The sequence below is a fragment of the Gigantopelta aegis genome, chromosome 3 (genome assembly GCF_016097555.1).
Source record: "Gigantopelta aegis isolate Gae_Host chromosome 3, Gae_host_genome, whole genome shotgun sequence".
NCBI lineage: Eukaryota > Metazoa > Mollusca > Gastropoda > Neomphalida > Peltospiridae > Gigantopelta > Gigantopelta aegis.
In genome coordinates, this window is record NC_054701.1 from 87,903,651 (window position 1) to 87,929,250 (window position 25,600).

Sequence of the window (25,600 nt, forward strand, 5' to 3'; positions counted from 1 at the left end):
AAGCAAAAGTTGTTTGTCCAGGATCAATTTGATGACCATGACAACAGAACTTGTGTTTCTTAACCAAGAGTCTCATTAACCAAATTAGACACCAAATAGCCAGTGTTTAAAATGTGTTGTTAAAATAAATATTCCTTTCTTTTCCTTTTCTTTAACCTGCCAGTCAGGGGGTGGAATTTAGTTCAGTCAGTTGAGTACTCGCTTGAGATGCTTGTGTTGCAGGATCGAACCACCTCAGTGGATCCATTCAGCTGATTGGGTTTTTTCTCATTCCAACCAGTGCACCATAACTGGACAAAGGCCATGGTATGTGTTTGCTGTCTGTGGGAAAGTGCATATAAAAGATACCTTTCTGCATTAGAAACAAAATGTAGCACGTTTCCTGTAATGACTACGAATCAGAATTACCAAATGTTTCACATCCAATAGCCGATGATTAATTGATTGATGTGCTCCAGTGGTGTCGTTAAACAAAACAAACTTTAACCTGCCAGACAATCTGATGTCAAGTAGCAAAATCCAGTATTGCAGGGCTCAAACTTTAACCTGCCAGACAATCTGATGTCAAGTAGCAAAATCCAGTATTGCAGGGCTCAAACTTTAAAACCTGCCAGACAATCTGATGTCAAGTAGCAAAATCCAGTATTGCAGGGCTCAAACTTTAAAACCTGCCAGACAATCTGATGTCAAGTAGCAAAATCCAGTATTGCAGGGCTCAACTTTAAATGCCAGACAATCTGATGTCAAGTAGCAAAATCCAGTATTGCAGGGCTCAAACTTTAAAACCTGCCAGACAATCTGATGTCAAGTAGCAAAATCCAGTATTGCAGGGCTCAAACTTTAAAACCTGCCAGACAATCTGATGTCAAGTAGCAAAATCCAGTATTGCAGGGCTCAAACTTTAAAATCTGTCTCCCATGACAATGTATATCTCAACGACGGCAATTACCATCGGTGCCATTGTTAAGTTTGAGCCCTGGTACTGTGAAATCACTTTTGTTTGTCGTGGTCTAACCTGTGTAATTCATTGACTAGTGTATTTGACAAATATAACAACAATGAACATATATATAATATATATAATATATATAACATGTATACATATAATACAAATATATAATACTACCTTTTTGATTAACTAATTTAAGTACCCAATGAAGTGTGTGGGGTTTTTTTTGTAAACCCATGACATTTTTTAATAAAGGGCTTCACAATAATTCATGTCTTACTCGATTAGAGAAAAATGAGAAATTGTCAACTTGTGCCCAGTTAATGACTGGTTGATTGCAATAACAAGACTGCTTGAGATGAAACCACCTGCCACCACTTCATATTCTACTCCCTCAATTATCTGCAAGAGATCTTTTGTGTGTGCCATCTCAGACTGGATAGCACAGCCTTTATTACATCAGTTGTAGAGCACAGGATGGAATAAGAAATAGCCCAAAGGGTCCACCAACTGGGATCAATCTTAAATAGATAACACATCATGTGAATGCTTTACCACTGGGCTACATCCCACCTCCCTATTTAGGGCAGTTACACATGTCTAAGGGACGTAAATTGATAACACATCATGTGAATGCTTTACCACTGGGCTACATCCCACCTCCCTATTTAGGGCAGTTACACATGTCTAAGGGACGTAAATTGATAACACATCATGTGAATGCTTTACCACTGCTTTACCCCACTGGACTTACAGTTACACATGTCTAAGCCCCGTAAATTGATAACGCCCATGTGAATGCTTTACCCCCCCCACCTCCCTATTTAGGGCAGTTACACATGTCTAAGGGACGTAAATTGATAACACATCATGTGAATGCTTTACCACTGGGCTACATCCCACCTCCCTATTTAGGGCAGTTACACATGTCTAAGGGACGTAAATTAATAACACATCATGTGAATGCTTTACCACTGGGCTACATCCTGCCCCTGCCCCCCCCCCCCCCACCTCCCTATTTAGGGCAGTTACACATGTCTAAGGGACGTAAATTCAGCCATGTATAATCTAAATCTTTACCAACAAGTGAGTTGCTAGATTTTGTCATTGGATGACAACAATGGATTCCTGTCCACCCACTGTGCTGTGTATTTGAGTGGGCGGAATCATTTGGCTGCTTCTATATGAAGTATTGACAGCGCAAGACAGACACATCAATATTGTATTGATCTGGCAATATCTACCAGCTAGTATGCAAGTATCAGGATGTAATATCTAGCAGTGCTCTAGTAAATGACATGTTACTTGTACAGCACATTGTTTACCTTTCTCCCGAACTTGGTGGGGATCCCCATGACACGTTACTTGTAAAGCACAATGTTGACCTTTTTCCTGAACTCAATGGTGATGCCCATGACAGGTTACTTGTAAACCTCAATGTTTACCTTTTTTCTGAAAACTCGCTGTGGATGCCCATGACACGTTACTTGTAAACCACAATGTTTACCTTTCCCCTGAAACTCACTGGGGATGCTCATGACACGTTACTTGTAAACCACAATGTTTACCTTTTTTCTGAAATCAGTGGGGATGCTCATGGCACGTAATTTGTAAACCACAATGTTTACCATTTTCCTGAAAACTCATTGGAGATGCCCATGACATGTTACTTGTAAAGCACAATGTTTACCTTTTTCCTGAACTCTGTAGGGATGCTCATTGGACGTTACTTGTAAACCACAATGTTTACCTTTTTCCTGAACTCACTGGGGATGCCCATGGGACGTTACTTGTAAACCACAATGTTTACCTTTTTCCTGAACTCAATGGGGATGCCCATGACAAGTTAATTGTAAACCACAATGTTTACTTTTTTCTTGAACTCACTGGGGATGCCCATGACACGTTACTTGTAAACCGCAATGTTTACCTTTTTCCTGAAAACTTGCTGGGGATGCCCATGGTACTTGTAAACCACAATGTTTATCTTTTTCCTGAACTCGCTGTGGATGCCCATGACAAGTTACTTATAAACCACAATGTTTACCTTTTTCTGAACTCGCTGGGGATGCCAATGGCACGTTACTTGTAAACCACAATGTTTACCTTTTTCCTGAACTCTGTAGGGATGCTCATTGGACGTTACTTGTAAACCACAATGTTTACCTTTTTCCTGAACTCACTGGGGATGCCCATGGGACATTACTTGTAAACCACAATGTTTACCTTTTTCCTGAACTCAATGGGGATGCCCATGACAAGTTAATTGTAAACCACAATGTTTACTTTTTTCTTGAACTCACTGGGGATGCCCATGACACGTTACTTGTAAACCACAATGTTTACCTTTTTCCTGAAAACTTGCTGGGGATGCCCATGGTACTTGTAAACCACAATGTTTATCTTTTTCCTGAACTCGCTGTGGATGCCCATGACAAGTTACTTATAAACCACAATGTTTACCTTTTTCTGAACTCGCTGGGGATGCCAATGGCACGTTACTTGTAAACCACAATGTTTACCTTTTTCCTGAACTCAGTGGGGATGCTCATGACACGTTACTTGTAAAGCACAATGTTTACCTTTTTCCTGAACTCGGTGGGGATGCTCATGGCACGTTACTTGTAAACCACAATGTTTACCTTTTTCCTGAAAACTCACTGGGGATGCCCATGACACATTACTTGTAAACCACAATGTTTGCCTTTTTTCTGAACTCACTGGGGATGCTCATGGCACGTTACTTGTAAACCACAATGTTTACCTTTTTCTTGAAAACTCACTGGGGATGCCCATGACACGTTACTTGTAAAGCACAATGTTTACCTTTTTCCTGAACTCGGTGGGGATGCCCATGGGAAGTCTGGCCACTGCTCTCATGGCGTCTTTCCACTGGTCGAAGGCACTCTCCCCCATACATGTCGGGGGCTCGATACTAAACCTCATTCTCGTGTCAATTCCTGGACAAACAAAAATAGATGTTATCAATATAATTATATCAAGATATGTTAACTAACAACAAAGTTCGACATATACACAGGTTAAAGTTGAATATGTTATCAATATAATTATATCAAGATATGTTAACTAACAACAAAGTTCGACATATACACAGGTTAAAGTTGAAGATGTTATCTATATAATTATATCAAGATATGTTAACTAACAACAAAGTTAGACATATACACAGGTTAAAGTTGAAGATGTTATCAATATAATTATATCAAGATATGTTAACTAACAACAAAGTTAGACATATACACAGGTTAAAGTTGAAGATGTTATCTATATAATTATATCAAGATATGTTAACTAACAACAAAGTTAGACATATACACAGGTTAAAGTTGAAGATGTTATCAATATAATTATATCAAGATATGTTAACTAACAACAAAGTTAGACATATACACAGGTTAAAGTTGAAGATGTTATCTATATAATTATATCAAGATATGTTAACTAACAACAAAGTTAGACATATACACAGGTTAAAGTTGAAGATGTTATCTATATAATTATATCAAGATATGTTAACTAACAACAAAGTTAGACATATACACAGGTTAAAGTTGAAGATGTTATCTATACTAACAACAAAGTTAGACATATACACAGGTTAAAGTTGAAGATGTTATCAATATAATTATATCAAGATATGTTAACTAACAACAAAGTTCGACATATACACAGGTTAAAGTTGAAGATGTTCTCTATATAATTATAATAAGATATGTTAACTAACAACAAAGTTCGACATATACACAGGTTAAAGTGGAAGATGTTATCAATATAATTATATCAAGATATGTTAACTAACAACAAAGTTCGACATATACACAGGTTAAAGTTGAAGATGTTCTCTATATAATTATATCAAGATATGTTAACTAACAACAAAGTTAGACATATACACAGGTTAAAGTGGAAGATGTTATCAATATAATTATATCAAGATATGTTAACTAACAACAAAGTTCGACATATACACAGGTTAAAGTGGAATACGCTATCAATATAATTATATCAAGATATGTTAACTAACAACAAAGTTCGACATATACACAGGTTAAAGTGGAAGATGTTATCAATATAATTATATCAAGATATGTTAACTAACAACAAAGTTCGACATATACACAGGTTAAAGTGGAAGATGTTATCAATATAATTATATCAAGATATGTTAACTAACAACAAAGTTAGACATATACACAGGTTAAAGTTGAAGATGTTCTCTATATAATTATATCAAGATATGTTAACTAACAACAAAGTTAGACATATACACAGGTTAAAGTGGAAGATGTTTTGTTTCACACCACCATTAGAGCACACTGATTTATTCACCATCAAATATTAAATTTTATTTGTACAATGTAGACTTACGACTCTTAAAGGAAACACACTAGATTTTTCTATTAGCAACAAGGGATTTTTATATGTACTTTCCTACAGACAGGACTGCACATATCATGGCCTTTCATATACCAATCATGGGGCACCCACTGGGACAGGGGAAAAAAAACAATCACAGAAAGGGGCCACTGATGTTGTTTGATCCTATGATGCAATCACCTCAGACGAGCACTCTCAAAAATATGAGCTAGATCCGCTCTCCACAGTGTGTGTGTTTAGTTATTTAAACATCAAAGCTGCCAACTGAACTTTAAATACTAAATTGTTATTTGTCAACGGGACATTTGTAACAATGATTGTATGTAACTCTGATAGATAACTCAAAGTGGCACATTAGCTGTCTGTGTTTCTAATCAAATAAATCAGCCGAGGTGACATTTGGAGCAATTAGTGATGTCATAATGATTGATATTCTGATCACCCAGTTTTCAGGATTTAAAGTTACATTAAATAAATACATCAGAATTACATTATTCAAACGGTGTTCAGTTAAGTTTGTTTTATTTAACAACACCACTAGAGCACATTGATTAATTAATCATCGGTTATTGGATGTCAAACATTTGGTAATTCTGACTCATAGTCAACAGAGGGAACCCGCTACATTTTTCTTAATACTACAAGGGATCTTATATATGCATTTGCCCAAAGACAGGATAGCACATACCACAGCCTTTGACCAGTTGTGGTGCACTAGTTGGAATGTTTAGAATGTGGTTAATTATAGTGTCAAGAGGTGGATAAATCACAGAACCATGAAAAACATCTGGTTATGAAGGAATTCTGGTTTACTGAGGCTTCCTGATTTGAGGGGTTTCACTGTAGTTTCAAATACACACAAATACATTTCTTTTATCCCTATTAAGATCCATTTTCCATAATGTCATTGTTTGCATTTTACTGAAGAATAACATTTAGGATTTTTGGTTGATGTCATGTAGTTTAAAAATTGAGGTTATCTTAGTGTGGGTGATTGGCAGGCTACAGCAAATAAAACTGGAATTTGGTTTTGGAAGGTAACAATACATTTCCAAACAATTATCTGTTGCAACAATCTTGTTCACAGACTAAAAATAATTTTGTCTTCTGATAGGTTTTAGGTATCTTAATAGAAGAAATTATCCAGTATTATTAATAGCAAATTCTAATTATGCATATACTGAATTCCTAATCAAACCTATCAAAGTGTATCCAGTATCAATAGCAATTTCCAATCCTTTATATACTGACTGAATCTCTCAATCAAATGTAACAAAAAATATCAAATATTAAAAGCAATTTCCAAACCTATCTGTACATTGAACTTTTACAAGAAATCTAGCAGAAAGAACATCCAGTATTAACAGCAATTTTCCAAAATCCTAATAACACATTCAATTTTCACAAAAACTAGCAGAAAAATATCCAGTTTTAACAGCAATTTCAAAACATTTATACATTTAATTTCCCCAAAACCTAGTAGAAAAATATCCAGTATTACTAGCAATTTTCAAATCTATCTATACATTGAATTTTCCAATAAATCTAGCAGAAAGAACATCCAGTATTAACAGTAATTTCAAAACCTTTCTATACATTCAATTTTCAAAAAAAAGTATAGCAGAAAGAATAGCTATTTCCAAACCTATCTAATACATTGAATTTTTCAACAAAGCTAGCAAAACAAATATCCAGTATTAATAGCTATTTCCAAACCATCTATATATTGAATTTCTTAACAAGTATTAATAGCTATTTCCAAACCATCTATATATTGAATTTCTTAACAAATCTAGCAAAACAAATATCCAGTATTAATAGCTATTTCCAAACCATCTATATATTGAATTTCTTAACAAATCCAGCAGAAAGAATATCCAGTATTAATAGCTATTTCCAAACCATCTATATATTGAATTTCTTAACAAATCCAGCAGAAAGAATATCCAGTATTAATAGCTATTTCCAAACCATCTATATATTGAATTTCTTAACAAATCCAGCAGAAAGAATATCCAGTTTTAATAGCAAATTCCAATCCTCTATACACTGAATTCCTAATTATCTAAAAAACATTCTGACAGTATTGTGGTTCATCAAGCATGGTTTCTATTCAACAACGCAAATCATCCAAGACATTCACAGAGAAAGCAGGTCAGTTTTCAAACACAACCTTTAATGAAGCATACATTTTTAATAAATATTTAATCTTTTACTATTTTTACATTCACAAAAAAAGAAAATCATGTTTCAAACATATTTGTTACAGAAGAGTATTTTGGTCTACATATTTCATAAATATTTAATGCCGAATTTACGAAGCCTGTTTTTCTTAAACGCAAGTGTTTAAGCATATTAAATATTTATATGTGTGTACCGTAAGACATAAACAGGTTTTGTAAATTTGGCCCTTAAAGTTTTGCTCTAACTAAAAATTTACAACATTCACAGAAAATGCAAATAATTTTTCAAACATCTATTACAGAATCATACCGTAGTTTGTGTCTATATTTTGATAAATATTAGAGTTTAAATTTATAAAAGGTCATCATTGTACATTTATTTTAAATATGTACAAGTCTTAGACAAAATATTACATCTACAAGTTTGTTTTGTTTAATGACACCACTAGAGTACATTGATGTCAAACATTTGATCATTATGACACACTATTTTCGGAAGAAACCCACTACATTCTTTTTCCATTAACAGCAAGGGATGTTTTATATGCACAATTACCACGGAGAACTGGTAAAATGGGTAAAATCTAAGTTTTGATCCCACAACTAAAGAACCTTCGTTAAAGCTCTACCATCTGAGATAAATCCCACTACAAGCTATTCATTTCTAAACACATGCATTTATCATAACTTTATAAGCATACATGTATGACTGTTACAAATTTGTTTGTTTTGTTTAATGACAACACTAGAGTACATTGATCTATTAATCATTGGCTACTGGATGTTAAACATTTGGTAACTTTGACATAAGTTTTATAGAGAAAACAGACAACATTTTTCCATTAGTAGCAAGGGATCTTTTATATGCAGCATCTCACAGACAGGATATCACATACCATGGGCTTTGATATACCGGTCGTGGTGCACTGGTTGGAATGAGAAATAGCCCAATGGGCTCACTAATGGGGATTGATCCCAAACCGACCGCACACCAAGCGATCACTTTACCACTGGGCTATGTCCTGCCCCAAAGAAGTTAGAAATGACCAATGTGATAAATAGATAGACAGAGCATTCATCTGAGGTGCTTGGATCATAGGATCGAACCTCCTTGGTGGACACATTCAGGTTTTTAATACACAACTATGACTAGTATATCAAAGACCATGTTGTGTGTTGTCCTATTTGTGGAAAATTGCATACAAGAGATACCTTGTTGCCAATGGACAAAACGGTAGGTTCATAAGCATGCATACATAGACCTATAAAAACATACAATCACATGCACATGCAAAACACACACACACATACACCCGTGCACATACACACAATATATGAATATGGATATGCAGCACACACACATACCGATACACACACAACACATTGACACACATATACACACACACCACACACACACATTGACATACACACACACATTGACACACACACACATTTACACACACACACCGATACACACACACACACACCGATACACACACACACACACCGACACACACACACACACAATTTATTCAACCAAATAACATAAGTATAATAATATTAAACCAATTTCAGTATGTAATGAGATATAAAGTGCAATCCTTATATTACAAGATAAAATTTGATTATTGAAACCAACGTACACTAACGTAAAGGAAACTAAACCAGGCTTCTTATAACTGCAGAATTGATTACCTTTCCGTTTGGCAGCTACGATGTCTGAGCACACATTAGAGTGTCCATTAGTGACCGTGTTCTTACTTAGGAAGCCAAACATGTTCTCCAATCTCATGCTACGACCACCACACAGACTGATATTGGAATACCAATATTATCCAACAAAGCAGCTGTAATGATTTCCTCTCGTTATCGCCACTGAAAGAGCGTGGGCTCTTTGCGTCAATACAGATTCACAGTCTTCACTTTGGTCAGAGAACCAAAGAATAATAATATCCTCACTATCTCGATGTATGGTTAATGAAAGAAAATCAGTTGAAATAAACAAAATATGGTGATTTGTTCTTTTCGTTGTTAGAGATTCTTCAATGAATTCTCGATGAATCGATTGAACACATCAATATATCAATGTACACAACATTTCTATACATTTCCAGTTGAATTCATGGCATAAACTCCATGAAACATCAATTCTTGAATGAAACGTGGGCTATTTTTTCTTATTCTTTTGATACATCATAGCAAAATATACCTCATCTTCAAGCATATTTGTCTGTATGTGGAGAGAAAAATTTTTACGCACTTCAGCTATTTCTTTCCCCAAGGCAATTCTTCCTATCAAGATAGTCAATGAAAGTCGCTCGATGGATTTGTATTGATCCACCATCTAATATTAATCAAACTGATGGACCAGGCTCAAGAAGGTGAAGGAGGCAACAAGCTAACTAAGAAAAAATTACTCATGACATCTCGGCTTCTACAGCTATGCTAAAATATGTCAGGAAAAAGCTAACAAAGGAATTAATTGTGGTGATGGAGGTACACGATTTCCCAGGTAGATAAAGAATCTCCATTAGCCACACTTGAGAGCACCTCTGTGGATGAAAATGAACCGGTCTGGTTGACATGAATCAACGACCCCTGTTACTACGTCACCGCATTAATTATGTTAACTCACATGTTGACAATTCCAATTGGTGCTGCTTGGCAGGAATACTGTCAGTTACAAGTGATGACCATAAACTGCCGACAGAAATAGCCAGCTATACATCACGGCTGCCATGGTTACCAGTATCAATAAGGTAGTTTACAATATGAAAAGATGGATTTACTAGTGGTAATAAACGGGACCGTTATTGGTGAAACAAGATATGCATCCAAGCTGTAAGTGTGTTCTCTTAATGAAAATTTTAATAAGAGCTTAGTTTAATGGGGTTTTCTTTCCAATATCCAAACCTTCTTCAAAGAATGTATTTAATACCAAGAAAAAAACCCCAACATAATATGAAATGTATCCTTTTCAAATAACTGAATGAATTTCAGTAGTGAATGGTTTTATTTTCACTGGCTTATTATTAAAAAACACATTACCTGGTATCTACATTAAAGGTGCATGCCCTAGTTTCAACTCGTAAACATGGACACTAAGTTTAGTTAACCTACAAACCTGCAACACACTTGAATAAAGTTACAACAGAGTGAAATAAGAGTCTGTGACGTTAAAACCGGAAATATCTTTTAAATATAGACTAGAACTCGAATCAATAACTACTACCACTCAGACGCACATGCATTTTTTAAAATATGAAAAATGCATTTTGTGGTATTAGAGACACCAGGATGACCGAAAACACTTCAGTTGTACGGAAATGGATAATCTAAACAATAAAATATAAGCAATGTTTGATTTTAGTGATCATGAATGGTTCTAATAGTGACTAATATGCCTCAGTTTTTAAAAACTAGGGTATGTCCCTTTAAAGTGAAACAATGCACATGCCTCGTATTTAAAAAACATTTGTAAAATGTTATATTTTTTTGCTTTCTTAATGTGCATCTGAGAATACTATGGGTCCAATTTACAAAACTTGTGTAACTATATATATTACAATGCTTAAATGCTTACATTAAAGAAAATCAGACAATGTAAATTCTGCTCTATAAGTTTACATTAAAAACTAGTATTTAAAATTATTACTTTTGGTAGATTGGTTACAGAATTGTAATGAGTGTAGCTGTCCACGTATCCACCACAGCTGTCCATTATATCCAACTGATTACATTGGGAAGTGGAATGAATGAATGAATGAATGAATGAATGAATGAATGAATGAATGAATGAAAATACATCGGTTATTGGGTGTCAAGCTATGGTAAAGGGAAAGTGGAAGGCTGTTTTTTTTTGGGTGGGGGGGGGTGTTTTAAATATACATCTACAAAATAAAACTATTAAAACCATAAATGAAATATAGCAGTAGAGCCACTAGGCAATAAAAATAATAGTTACAGTGCTTCTCGCCTCCCAATTAATTACAGGTGAAATCAAATCAATTGCTGTTAAAAATACTGATTAAATAACGCAATGGTAAGGTTTTGAAGCCGAGATTGACCAACAAGTTTTCTTTAGTATTGTATTTCCGTACACGCCGATATTTTGTTGTTATTTTCTTAAGACTTTTTTTGTTGACTTCGTGATGGTATTTAGAGGCTTGAGAAGTTAGCTAATACACAGTGATATATGGTTCATACAGTGATATACGGCTAATACACAGCGATATACGGCTAATACACAGCGATATACGGCTAATACACAGCGATATACGGTAACTCTGGAAGAGCCCAAAGACAAACTCCACACAACAAACAAACCTGACAGCCGCTTGGTCCACCAGTTAAATGAATACAAAACACCTCACCTCTGAAATTGATAGTTTCCAAATGGTGAATTGCAAAACTCAGGATTTTACCAGATTAGGTCAAATAAAAAATAATGTGTGTTTCCTACTGAATGCTAACCAAAAATAGGGTAGGTGGGTAGAATTGTGGTTTTAAAAAAAAAAATTATTGGTAAGTACCCAAAAGGTCCAGTTTGGTATACATAACAAACAAAAGGCAGATAATTACTAATCTAGGGCCTTATTCACAAAGCTCTCTTAGGCTCTGCCAGACAACAAAGCATCCTCTTTGCAAGTCTTTCAGCACTGCACTGCGAGATTGCAAAGTTGCTAGAGTTTAGTGAATTAGGCCCCAGGTATTAATTCTTTGTAGACAAACAGAATAAAGTCAATGCTGGAATATGACATGGGTCAGGTAGGAAATGCTGCTGAAAATGAACCATTTGATTTCTGATAATCAGTTTCATTTATGCAGGTTTTGATTTCCATCTTATTTTTTTTTTTTTTTTTTTTTTTTTGAGTATTTCAGATATATCTAGTATTTCTAATTTGCAAGAGTGATAATATAAAAATACCCATACATTTTTATCCACATTTATTCACATTACTATATGTGAAAAAAAAGTTGCATTATGGATACTGACTTTAAGTATAATTTCTAGAATTGCTTCTCAGTTTCTAGCATTTCCTTCCAGCTTAAAATCTGAGAAGTAAAAATTGCTTTCCAATCTACAAAATTAATTTTGACCCTTAAAAGTGAAATGTAAATATTAACTAACAATGCTGAGATATTGAAATTTATCAGGAAACAAAAGTTGATGCTTGTGATCATTTTAGATAATCATTTGTGCATAAAAAATAACTTATAAAAATGAAAAAAATAAATATATATATATATAGTCAGATTAAACCTAGGGTCAGTCTGGTAACCAGAAACAAATAACACATGCATTTTATGTTATGCCTTAGTAAATAATACATCATCTGATAACAGGACTGAAATAAACAACAAAACAGCACAGCTACTATCTCATTTAAAATCAAAATTGTTAAAAGTACAATACAATGGGCATGATAGAAAGTTGACATGACATCATACAAGTTTGAAACTACAGACAGGAACCACAACTGTAATACTGTGAAATACAAGAGAGAAAATTTATTGATACTGAATTACTGTCAGGTGCAAGATGAGCTATGAACTGAAATAAATATATTGACATGCCATAAAGTGTAATATATCAGGTATAACTGATAGTGTCAAACCCAGACAGGTACAAAAACAAATAATTACAGTTTAACATGAGAAGCTGAAACTTGATAAAGTGCAGAGAACAGGAGCTTTATGTGTTATAAAGTGTCTAATTAGTACTATTCATTGTCAGTGCTGTATGCCAGGTGGTCACTGCTAATTAAGTGTCAGTATATATTATTTAATTAATTTTGCATTATTTAAAGAAGGAAACCAAGCAGCTAGAAAGAAAGAAAGAAAATGTTTTATTTTTTGACGCACTCAACACATTTTATTTATGGTTATATGGCATCAGACATATGGTTAAGGACCACACAGATTTTGAGAGGAAATCCGCTGTCACCACTACATGTGCTACTCTTTCCGATTAGCAGCAAAGGATCTTTTATTTGTGCTTCCCGCAGGCAGGATAGCACAAACCATGGCCTTTGTTGAACCAGTGATGAATCACTGGTCGGTGCAAGTGGTTTACACCTACCCATTGAGCCTTGAGGAGCACTCACTCAGGGTTTGGAGTTGGTATCTAGATAAAAAATCCCATGCCTCGACTGGGATCCGAACCCAGTACCTACCAGCCTGTAGACCGATGGCCTAACCACTACGCCACTGAGGCCAGCCCCAAGCAGCTAGTGGCAATGTTCAACATTATCAGCAGGAGTTGGTACGTACACTATATTCAGGTAAGAGAAATCTAACTTACTATAACAAGTGAGAGAAATCTATTTATGATATAAATATACTATAATTGATGTTTATCTTAAAGTCGCATACCCTAGTTTTAAACCATGAAAATGCACCCTAAGTCTGGGTGATCTAGAAACGTAAAATATACTTAAATAAAGTTCCAACAGAGTGAAATAAAGAGTCTGTGACCTTAAAATGTGGAAATAACCTTAAAAATAGACAAGAACTTGTCTCCATAACTGTTATTTCTCAAAGGTACATGTCTTTTGAAAAATATGAAAAATACATTTCATGGTATTAGAAACTCTAGGATGATCAGAAACACTTTGGGTGTATGCATATATGGCTATCTAAACAATAAAATCTAAGTAATGTCTGATTTTGATTATCAAAAACATCTCTAATAGTGAAAAATATACCATGGTGTTTACAGACTAGGTTATCTCACTTTAATTAACTAACCTAAAACACAAACTGACACTTATGACAGAAGACCATGGTACCAGTCAAACTGTTCTCGAGCACTCAGTCTTCTGAACGTAACACTGGTGTATATCTATGATCAGCAAATCATGAGGCTGTAAGATTTCAGGAGTTCATTCCCCTTAAAATAATTTTTTATTAGATTTTATGGATATGAGAGAGAGAGAGAGAGAGAGAGAGAGAGAGAGAGGTGGGAGGGGAGGAGATGCTGAGAGGCGAGAGAGATGGGCAGGGGGCAAGAGGGAGAGGAGAGAAAGGGAGAGAAAGGGAGACAGGGAAGAAAGAGGGGAGGAAGAAAGGAGAAGGGAGGAGAAAAGGAAAGGGGATGAAGAAAATAGGGGAAGAAGTAGAGAGGGAGGAAAAAAGTAAAAATAGAGAGAAGGGGGGGAAGGGAGAGAAAGAGAAGGAAACGAAAGGGAGAGGGGGAGAAAAGAAGAAGGAAAGAGGAGGGAAGGAAAAAAGGGGAACAGGAGAGGGAAAAGGAAGGGAGAAGGAGGGAAAAGGGGGGAAGAGGGAGGAGAGGAAAAGAAAGGAAGGGGAAAGGGAGGGGGAAGGGGGGAAGAAGAAGAGAGCCGGGGAAGGGAAGAGCAGAGGAGAGAAGAAAAAAGGGGGGGAGGGAGGGAAAAGGGGGAGGGGGAGGGGAGGGAGAATGCAGGGAGGGAGGAGGAAGAGGAAAAGAAGAGAGAGAGGAGGAGGGGGGAAAAGAAAGACAATAACAAGAGAGGAAAGGCGGAGAAAGAAGAGAGGGAGAAAGGGGAAGAAGAGGAGAAAGAGGGGAGAAGGAGAAAAAGGGAGGGGGAAGAGAAGTTGAGGATGGGAAAAGAGGAAGAGGGAGAAAGAGGGAAAGGATAAAGGAGAAAGGAGAGGGGGGGGAAGGAAACAGGGGAGAAGAGGAGGGAGAAAGGGAGAAAGGGAAGAGAAAGAGAGGGGAAGAAGGGGGGAAAAAGGGATGAGGGGGGGTAGGGGAAAGAAAAAAGGGAGGAGGAGAAGGAGGACGGAAAGGAGAGTTGTAGAGGGAGAAAGGAAAGGAAGAGGAAGGAAAAAGAGGGGGGGAAAGGGGGAAGGAAAAGGAAAAGGAAAAGAGGGGAGGAAGGGAAAAAGGGGAGGGAGAGGGAAGAAGGGAGAAAGGGAAGGAAGAGGGAAGAGGGGAGGGAAAGAAGGAGAAGGGGAGGGGCAGGGGGGGGAAAAAGGGAGGAAAGGGAAAGAAAAAAAGGAGGGGGGAGAAGAGAGAGGGGAAAAGAGGGATGAGAAGGGAGGAGGGAAGGGGGGAAAGAAAAGAAGAAAAAGAAGAGGAAAGGAAGGGGGGGGAAGGAAAGAGGGAGGAAGGAAGAGAAAGAGGGGAGAGAGAGGGCGGGAAAGAAGAAAAGGGGGAGGAAGGGAGAAGGGAGGGAGAAGAGGGAACCGGGGGAGAGAGAGGGAAGGGGGAAGAAGGAAGGAGAGGGGGAAGGGGGAAGGGAGAGAGGGAGGGAAAGGAAGAGGAGGACAAAGGGGGGGGGAAACAAGGAGAGGAGAGAAGAAAGGAGAAAGAAGGAGGAGGAGAACGGAAAAAGAAAGATCAGGAAAGAAGAGAGAAAAGAAAAGAAAGGGGAAAAAGAAAAGAGGGGGGGGGAAGGGAGGGAAGGGAAAAAGGAGGGAAAGGGGGGAGGAGAGAAAAGAAAGGGGAAAGGGGGAAGAAAGAGGGGAAAGGGAGAAAAGAAAGGGAAAAAAGGGAAAAGGGGAGAGGGAGGGAGGAGAAAGGAAGGAGAAGGAGAAAAGGAAGAAAGGAAGGGAGGGGGAGAAAAAGGAGGGGAGAAGGGAGAAGAAGGGGGGGGGGGGAGAGGATGGAAAGGGGGAAGAGAGAGAAAAGGGGGAGGAAGAAGAAGAGGAAGGGAAGGGGGGGGGAAGGGAAGAGGGAGAAAGGGGCAAAGGGAGGGAAGAAGGAGAAAGAGGGGGAAGGAAAAAAGGGGGGGGGGGAAAAGGGAAGAAGAAAAGAGGAAGGTAGAAAAAGAAGGGAAAAGGGGGAGCGAGAAAGGGAAGAAAGAAAGGAGGAGAGCGAAGGGAGAGAAGGAAAGAGGAAGGGGAAGAAGAGAAGGAAATAGAATGGGGCAAAGGAGGAAGAGAGGGAAAGAGGACGGTGGCAGGAAAAAAAAGGGGAGGAGAAAGGGGAAGGAAGAGGGAGGGAGGGGAAAAAGAGAAAGGAGGAAGAGAGGGGACAGAAAGGGGGAAGAGTGTGGGAGGGAGAGGGAAGGGATAAGAAAAGGGGAAGGGAAAGGGAGAGGGGGGGAAAAAGATGGAGGAAGAGGAAGGAGGGAAGTGAGAAAGGAGGGGGAAGGGGGGAAGGAAAGAGGAGGAAGGAGAAGGGGGAAAGGGAAGAAGGGGGAGAAGGGAGGGGAGGAAAGGAAGGGGAGGAAGGGATGGGGAGGGGGAAGAGAGAAAAGGAAGAAGGAGGAGAAGGAGAAAAGAAAAGGGAAGAATGACTGGAAAAAGAGAGGGGAAGGGGGGAGAAGGGGGAAAAAAAGGAGGAAAGGAGGGGGAAAACAAGGAAAGGAAAAGGGAGGGAGGGGAAAGAGGGGGGAGAAGAAAAAACGAAAGGAGAAGAAAGGGAAAAACAGGGAAGGGGGTGGAAGGGAATGGGAGGGGGAAAAAAGAAAAAGAGAGAAAGACGGTAGAGATAAGATAGAGAGCTAGGGTGAGGGGGGGGGGGGGGGAAAAGGAAAGAGAGAGAGAGAGAGGGTAAGGGGACACAGACAGGACAGGGAGGGAGGAGAGAGAGAGAGGAGAGAAGAGGACAGACAGGGGAGGGAGACTGAGACAGACAGAGAGAGAGAGAAAGAGAAAGAGAGAGAGAGAGAGAGAGCATGAGAGTAAGAGAATGTACGATAATGTACGAGAGAAAGAGAGTAAGTGATAAAATAGAGAGATAGGGTGAGACAGAGAGAGAGAGAGAAAGAGACAGAGACACACACACAGAGGAGAGAGAGAGAGAGAGAGAGAGAGAGAGAGAGAGAGAGACAGAGTAAGACAGAGTAAGAGAAAGAGAAAACTGCTGACACCACATAGGTAACTCCTTCCCTCAGCATGAGATCTTTTATACATGTATTATGGTGAAACCTCTTTAAACCACACCCTTTGTAAAATGGAATTCCCTCAAACAGGATGTTTTTCAAGGTCTTTCTTTTAAATATCTTTAAAGAACAGAACCTATGTAAATGAGATACTCCTTAAAACTGGACTGTTTACTTGCTCCCGTTGGTGTCTGTGTATATTTTCCCATATATACATGTATCACATACTACTCTTTATATAAGAGTTGTGTTTCACTGACTGGAATGGGAAAAAACCCTGAATCCATCATGAGCAAATGATCCTGCAAACCATCACACCTCACACACACTGAGCTACATCCTACTTGAATCAAAGTTAGTTTGTTTTGTTTAACGACACCACTAGAGCACATTTATTTATTAATCATCGGTTATTGGATATTAAACATTTCATAATTCTGACATGTAGTCTTAGAGAGGAAACTTGCTACATTTTTCCATTAGTAGCAAAGGCTCTTTTATATGAATCATCCCACAGACAGGATAGCACATACCATGGCCTTTGATATACCAGTGGGGGTGCACTGGCCCAAATAGACCAATGGGCCCACTGATGGGGATCAATCCCACACTGACTGTGCATCAGGCAAGCTTGTTACCACTGGGCTATGTACTGAAATCAATGCAAGCAGCATTTTATACACAATTGAGTTTTGGTTAAGAACGATTTTTAACCAGTATGACATAATTCTTTGTTTACATAAAACAGAAATGGGTATTCATTGTAATTCTGTAAAAACAGCAGCATTTGTTGTTCTATTAATATGCCTTAAATTCAATCAACTGTTCAGAAAATATATCCCACACACAATGTTCAAACTTCATCAAAGACTGTGGCCGAGACAAATTCATCATTAACTCAAAAACATTAACTGTCCAAAATGAGCCACAAAAGATCGCATTTTAAAAATTAATTTAAAATGTGGAGTGTATATTATTGACAAATATTGATTGGTTGGTTGCAAGTGGCAGCTGTTGCCACATGTGTTAGCATGGCCGTCTGTGAGATTTGATATGGTGGAATGCACCACATAACCACAGCTGTGACAACAGAGACATACAGTGAGCTAGTCTACATGGAATAACAGCCTGGAAATAAGAGAGAAAGGGAATGTTTATCAACTGATAATGACACTGCAGCATACTGTTTAACAAATAGGGGTTTAATATTAAATAGACCTGACTGCAGTCTCGAGTATCAGGGCAAAAACCTGTTGCTTTTGTGTATTAAAAATAATAGCCTGTAATATGTTCTGTTTTTCATTTCTTGCTATATGATATAATTGTTCATATTTCTGTACGATTCGTTTATTAGAAATAAACAACTGATTATATTAAAAATTATATCAGAATAAGAAGAAAAAACTCAGAAGAAATTAGTATTTTATAACACTGATCTTTAAAATTATCTAAAATGGTAACACATTTTAATATGACATATCCAGTTATTTAGGAGTTAAGCACAAAACACATGAATAGAATATAATATGTTCTATTCATGTGTTTTGTGCTTAACTCCTAAATAACTGGATATGTCATATTAAAATGTAATATTATTGCCAGTTTACAAAAATGTCAGACTGAACAAATGGTCTAAAGAGAATGAGTCAGTTCTATTTGACTGAAGCAAAAAGTCTACATGTGAGATTTAAAGTAAAATGATCACATGAAGTAGACTAATGTAACATTTAGAAAATTGTGAGAAAAAAACCCCAGGCCACCATTTTGTAAACCCCCCTCCCCCCCCCCAACATTTTGAATCATTAAATACCAAATATATAAAAAAAAATTTTAAACATTAATGCTCAAAATAACATACCTGCACACACACACAGGCCATACATGATATTTTGCTCCTTAATAGTAGTGTGTGGAACGGAACAGAATATAGGGTTTAATGTGCAAATTCAAAACAAGCTGTTGGAGTACACACATGTCATGGGCACAGGTGTCGACTTTCGCCAGCTCCTCTGTCCAGGACAGGAAAGGGTGGGGTGGGAGAGGGGGTTGCCCGTGCTAGCATGTGCAAGGGAGCACAAGCAGCCTGACGATGGTCGGTAGCGGGCGAGGGTTGGTTTTGGTGCTATTGAATTTGCAAATGTCCCGTAGGATTAAAGTAAAATAGAAATTGATGCATATTTCTTGAGAGTAAATTAGAGTGGTTCGTTGAAATTGAATTGGGAGCTAATTTGGTTGATTTGACTTCGTTGATTGTTAGTTCAACATTTGACTGATGAGAGAGAAAGGAAACCTGTTGCCCTCACATAGGCTACTCCAAATGATAAGGCAGCAAGGGATCTGCTATATGAGCTCCAATTAACAGGACAATATATATAATGGCCTTTGATGGGCACTGGTAGGGATGGTAAAAAACTTGAGTCCATTACAGGTGATGAATCCTGCACAACAAAGCATCTGGGCCCATATTCACAAAAAGGTGTAAATTTACGTCTATGACTAGCACTTACGTCTGCCATAGATTTACGTTTACGTGCAAGAAGCACCTTATTCTCAAAAACGGTCGTAAATGTAAATGTAACTTAGTTGGACGTAAATCTACAATTTAACACTCTCACTGGAGTAATTAAAAAGATTTTTTTTAGAAACAATGCCTACCGGGTAAATAACAAATGCACAAAACGCAATTTTGTTTGTCGTCTGCTAATAACATCGCGAACAGCGAACCATGGCATTTTGGTATTGGTGAGGATCCACGTTTTGGTACGAACTTGAGGACATTTCTTAAAAAGGAAAAGATAACTCAGGAGATATTGGCCTAGTCGAAAACATCCGTTCGATCACCAACAAAAATATGTTCAATCCGTGGGCGTTTGCTATCGCAAACTGCTTCAATTATTAGAAATGCTGCCAGTTTCTGTAAATAATAGTAAATAACGGTGATCGTGCTTGATTTATTATATGTACATGACTTACATGCAGTGTTAGTTGTAACCAGAGGCACTCTTATATTTACGTCCAACTTTACACGTAACTTACGTTTTCGTTGTTTTGTGAATAGCTCTTCAGTCATAGATTTACGTTTACGTGTAAAACTAGGCTTACGATACTTTGTGAATATGGGTCCTGAGGTGAAATGTTCTACCACTGAGCTACATCCCACCCAGAAAATAAACAAGATCTGCTAGCACCTTATTTATCAAGAGTTATTTTTGTTAACCAATCATTTTACTGAGTTTATCATATGATTACAAATTTGTGTAAATCAATAACAATTGTAAAAGGTGATGGAAAATAAAATGTTCTTACATATTTGCAAGAGCTACATTATTTAAAAAAAATATTTGCAAAATTTATTATCTTATTAAATTTCAGACCAATGAATACCTTGTATTATATATATACATGAAGAAGTTTTTGCAAATAACACAATTTCAGAAATTATTTCAACTGTTTATTTCTACATATTTTCATGCTTATATCCACTTATGAGAAACGTATGTGTAGTGGCCTTATGAGTCATTAAACTCGCTTTGGATGGGAGCTAGTACCGGGATGTGAACCCAGTACCTACCAGTCTCAACTCCGATGGCTTAACAACTACACCACCAAAGCCGATACATCATTTGTAATCACTGAAGTAGAGATAATGAGCCTGTACTCATGTTAATTTATGGTAATCATATTCATATATCTTGTAACCTGACAATGAACCCGTCTGCCCTGTACGTTTTGTGAACTAGCACAAACAAGATCACAAAGATTTTGTATATTACAAAACATGAACTACTGCCCTCTGGCCAGCCTAGGTGAGGCCACTCTATTGAAAAACCTCAGTAATTACCAACAACAAGTGTAGTAAAATATAAGTACAACAGTAAGTTCAGTTGAGCATACTAACTGGCTTTGACCTTCTCAAAATCCTCAAACACAAACCACTCTTGGTTGTCCATTTGTTGTGGCCATCGTTGTTCAAAACTTGGGTTTGCTGGAACGCAACCTACCATTTCAGTAGTCAGTTGATTACGGCAGTTAATTTGTCTTTAAACACTCGCCTGATGCACGGTTGGTCTAGGATCAATCCCCATCAGTGACCCATTGGGCTATTTCTCGTTCCAACAAGTGCACCATGACTGGTATATCAAAGGCTGTGGTATGTGCTATCCTGTCTATGGGGTGGTGCATATAAAAGATCCCTTGCTACTAATGGAAAAATGTAGCAGGTTTCCTCTGTAAGACTATATGTCAAAATTATCAAATGTTTGATATCCAACAGCTGGTGATGAATAAATCAATGTGCTCTAGTGGTGTCATTAAACAAAACAAACTTTTAATTTTTCTTTCTTACTATTTTCATATTTGTTATTGAAAAAAAAAAATTAAAAACCAAATAACCAAAAAACTTGTAGCTAAAAATGGAAAAATATTGTTATTTTTTAAAGTTAGGTTACAAAAATATGGGGTCTGATCATTATGTATTTATTTTACATAAGTCTTAAATGCAGACTTAAAATATGACATATGCCTATTTCATTTCATTTCATTTCATTTATTTTTGTGCTTATATCCAATTAAGGTTCAAGCATGCTGTTCTGGGCACACACCTCAGATATATGGGCTGTCTATCCACGACAGTGGGTTAGTTGTTACTTGGTAATGGTTAGTGAGAGTGAAGAGGTTGTAGTGGTCTTACATTACACCTACCCATTGAGTCATTAAAACCTGCTTTGGGTGGGAGTTGGCTGTGAACCCTGTACCTACCAGCCTTAAAAGTAAAGTTTGTTTTATTTAACGACGCCACTAGAGCACATTGATTTATCTTATCATCGGCTATTGGACGTCAAACATATGGTCATTCTGACACTGTTTTGTAGAGGAAATCCGCTGTCGCCACATAGGCTATTCTTTTATGACAGGCAGCAAGGGATCTTTTATTTGCGCTTCCCACAGGCAGGACAGCACAAACCATGGCCTTTGTTGAACCAGTTATGGATCACTGGTTGGTGCAAGTGGTTTACACCTACCCATTGAGCCTTGCGGAGCACTCACTCAGGGTTTGGAGTCGGTATCTGGATTAAAAATCCCATGCCTCGACTGGGATCTGAACCCAGTACCTACCAGCTTGTAGACTGATGGCCTAACCACGACGCCACCGAGGCCGGTCTACTACCAGCCTTATGTCCAATGGCTTAACCACGACACCATCAAGGCTGGTAAATATATACAGATGACTCACACCTGTTTTTATAACAAATTATTAAGTATGCATATTTGTTTAGGGAAATTTTATGTTACTAATAATAAGGATAAATACCCTTTGTAAATTCAGCCCTATGTTTTTACAGATTAATCTTAAAGGTAATATATTATGAACTATATTTATTTAAGTCTTTAAACTTCATGCATGATGGAAGTGGGAACACAAACTTCAAATCCTACAATAATATTTTGACAGTAAAGTTATCAAACATGAATAAATTAGATAATAAATAAGTGGTTTGAAAGCACAACTAACGATCATGACTTTGACAATTAATATGCACAATACTTAGATAAACAAACTTTAAAGAGAGAAAGAAAGAAATGTTTTATTTAACGACGCACTCAACACATTTTATTTATGGTTATATGGTGTCAGACATATGGTTAAGGATCACACGGGTATTGAGAGAGGAAACCCACTGTTGCCACTTCATGGAATACTCTTTTCGATTACCAGCAAGGGATCTTTTATATGCACCATCCCACAGACAGGGTAGTACATACCACGGCCTTTGATATACCAGTCGTGGTGCACTAGCTGGAACGACAAATAGCCCAAGGGGTTTACCGACGGGAATCGATCCCACACAGACCGCGCATCAAGCGAGCGATGTACCACTGGGCTACGTCCTGCCCCACTTTAAAGAGGGCTCCAAATATACAGTGAAACCCCTCTAAACCAGACATTCTGTAAACTGGAATTTCCTCAAAACCAGATATGTTTCACTGTCCCCTTTTTAAATACCAATAAAGAACAGAATCTTTGTAAAAACCAGGGCCCATATTTTCGAAGCTAAAACCATCGTAAGCTATGTCACTATGGCTGTTTGCTGTAGTGACGTCATAGCCTACAATGGTTTTACAATTTGATGGTTTTACAATTTTGTAGTGCTAACATTGCTTTGAGAATCCCTAGCCAAACTTTTTACTCGGTCTCATGAGTGTTTGGTTTAGAAGGGTTTCACTGTAGTATATATGTATATGCTGTATTTATGAGTAACATGTATTAAACGAGCTTGTGACAAATACTTGATATGAAATGGTAAGAATTTTAATTAAATATATATTACCCAATACTTATCTTTTCTTCTACTTTTTAAAAATGTGGTTCATTTGTGGCCTCACTTTTGCAAATTTGTATAATTAAAATGATAGAAACAAATTTTTATATGCCAAAGTGTATTTACCCTGTACAGTCCAACAGCTCAATAAGGCAGCATTTCTGATTCCCACCTCATAAAATAATAGCCTATAGCCTATTTTCAATATTGTTATTTATATTTATGCCCTTTCCCTTCTAAAAAAAAAAAATATATATTTTCAATGGGTTTAATATCATTTGATGTGGCCTTCATGTATAATTAAATTTTAATCTAACATTATGCCATAATCATTTATGTCTATATAGGCTATTATCATTATGCAAAATAGTTATCATATTTAAATTTCTCTATTCCTGTTTTAATGTATACATATATACCAGATGAATATAAGGCATTCATGGTTAAATTTTCAGAGAATACATTCATTATCAAAAGTTTGATAATAAGCAGTGTTGTATACATTACACAGCAATAAAAAGATTTCATGCATGATTGGTGCATCATGACTCACTATAGAAAGGTTTTGTTCTTAGGTGAAATTCACACCACTATGTGAAAGCTGTTGCGGATATTGAAAAAACATTGTTTTTATGCACGTCCACATTCTGGTAATAAATAAATGATCACAGTTGTTTGCATTCTGTGTGAAATTTAGGAACAGAGTTTGAGGATTTTATTATACCCTGAGTGAGTAAAAATTAATTTTGATGAATTGATACTGCACATGTAGTTGTATAATAATCTCCGTATATATCAGTACATATCACATAACTGGTGGTGGCTGCTGAAATGCAAGCAAGTATATTGATGTATTTATACAATGGAACAATGGAAAATATTGATATATATACCACTCCCTAGACCAGTGATCACATGACATTCAGAAATGTCCTTTTTACTTAAATAAACAAACCTATTTCACATTATAACGCACACGCACGCACACACACACACACACACACACACACACACACACACACACACACAACTAACATATGTTAAATCAAAAGGTATGTGCAATAAATAAGATGGATGGATACATGATTGGTGCATAGATGGATGGATGGACGGACGGATGGACAGATGGACAGATGGACGGACGGACGGACAGATGGACGGACGGAATGGATTAATTAATATTATTAAAAAGTTAAATGATTGCATTCCAAAGGATAAATATGTGGCTAGAAACACACACTAGGTGGACCTGGCCCAGTGGTAAAATACTCGCCTGATGTGTAGTCGCTCTAGGATCGATCCCTGTGGGTTATTTCTTATTCCAGCCAGTGCACCACAACTGGTTTACATGTATCAAAGGTCGTGGTATGTGCTATCCTGTCTGTGGGATTGTGCACATAAAATATACCTTGCTACTGATGGAACATGTTTCCTTTCTAAGACTATTATGTCAAAATTACCAAATGTCTGACATCCAATAGCCGACGATTAGTAAATCAGTGATCCTTTGCTACTAATGGGAAGGAGGGGAGGGACGTAGCCCAGTGGTAAAGCACTCGCTTGATGCACAGTCAATCTGTGATCGATCCCCGTCGGTGGGCCCATTGGACTATTTCTCATACCAGCCAGTGCACCACGACTGGTTTATATGTATCAAAGGCTGTGATATGTGCTATCCTGTCTGTGGGATGTAGCATATAAAAGATCCCTTGCTACTAATGGAAGCATGTAGCAGATTTCCTTTCTAAGACTACTAGTATGTCAAAATTACCAAATGTCTGACATCCAATAGCCGACGATTAGTAAATCAGTGTACTCTAGTGTTGTTGTTTAAACAAAAATTTAACTTTTAACTCTAAGTAGAATAAAGATGACCGACTCTTACTTCTCTTTAGTGACACAGCCTGCAGGATGGCGGTGACGACATCACAGTTG

The 25,600-nt window shown here is 37.2% G+C and overlaps 1 protein-coding gene across 1 annotated transcript in view; it reads right to left on the reverse strand.

Annotated features, from left to right (window-relative positions):
* Window positions 1-25,600, reverse strand: part of LOC121369265 (TBC1 domain family member 30-like) — a 64,251-nt gene that overhangs the window by 27,783 nt on the left and 10,868 nt on the right. The window contains exons 2-3 of the mRNA XM_041494227.1: window positions 25,551-25,600; window positions 3,776-3,909 (exon numbers count right to left, since the gene is read on the reverse strand). The exon at window positions 25,551-25,600 is cut by the window's right edge and continues 115 nt beyond it. Of these exons, the coding sequence (XP_041350161.1) occupies window positions 3,776-3,909; window positions 25,551-25,600 (184 nt within the window). The remainder of the gene's footprint in view (window positions 1-3,775; window positions 3,910-25,550) is intronic.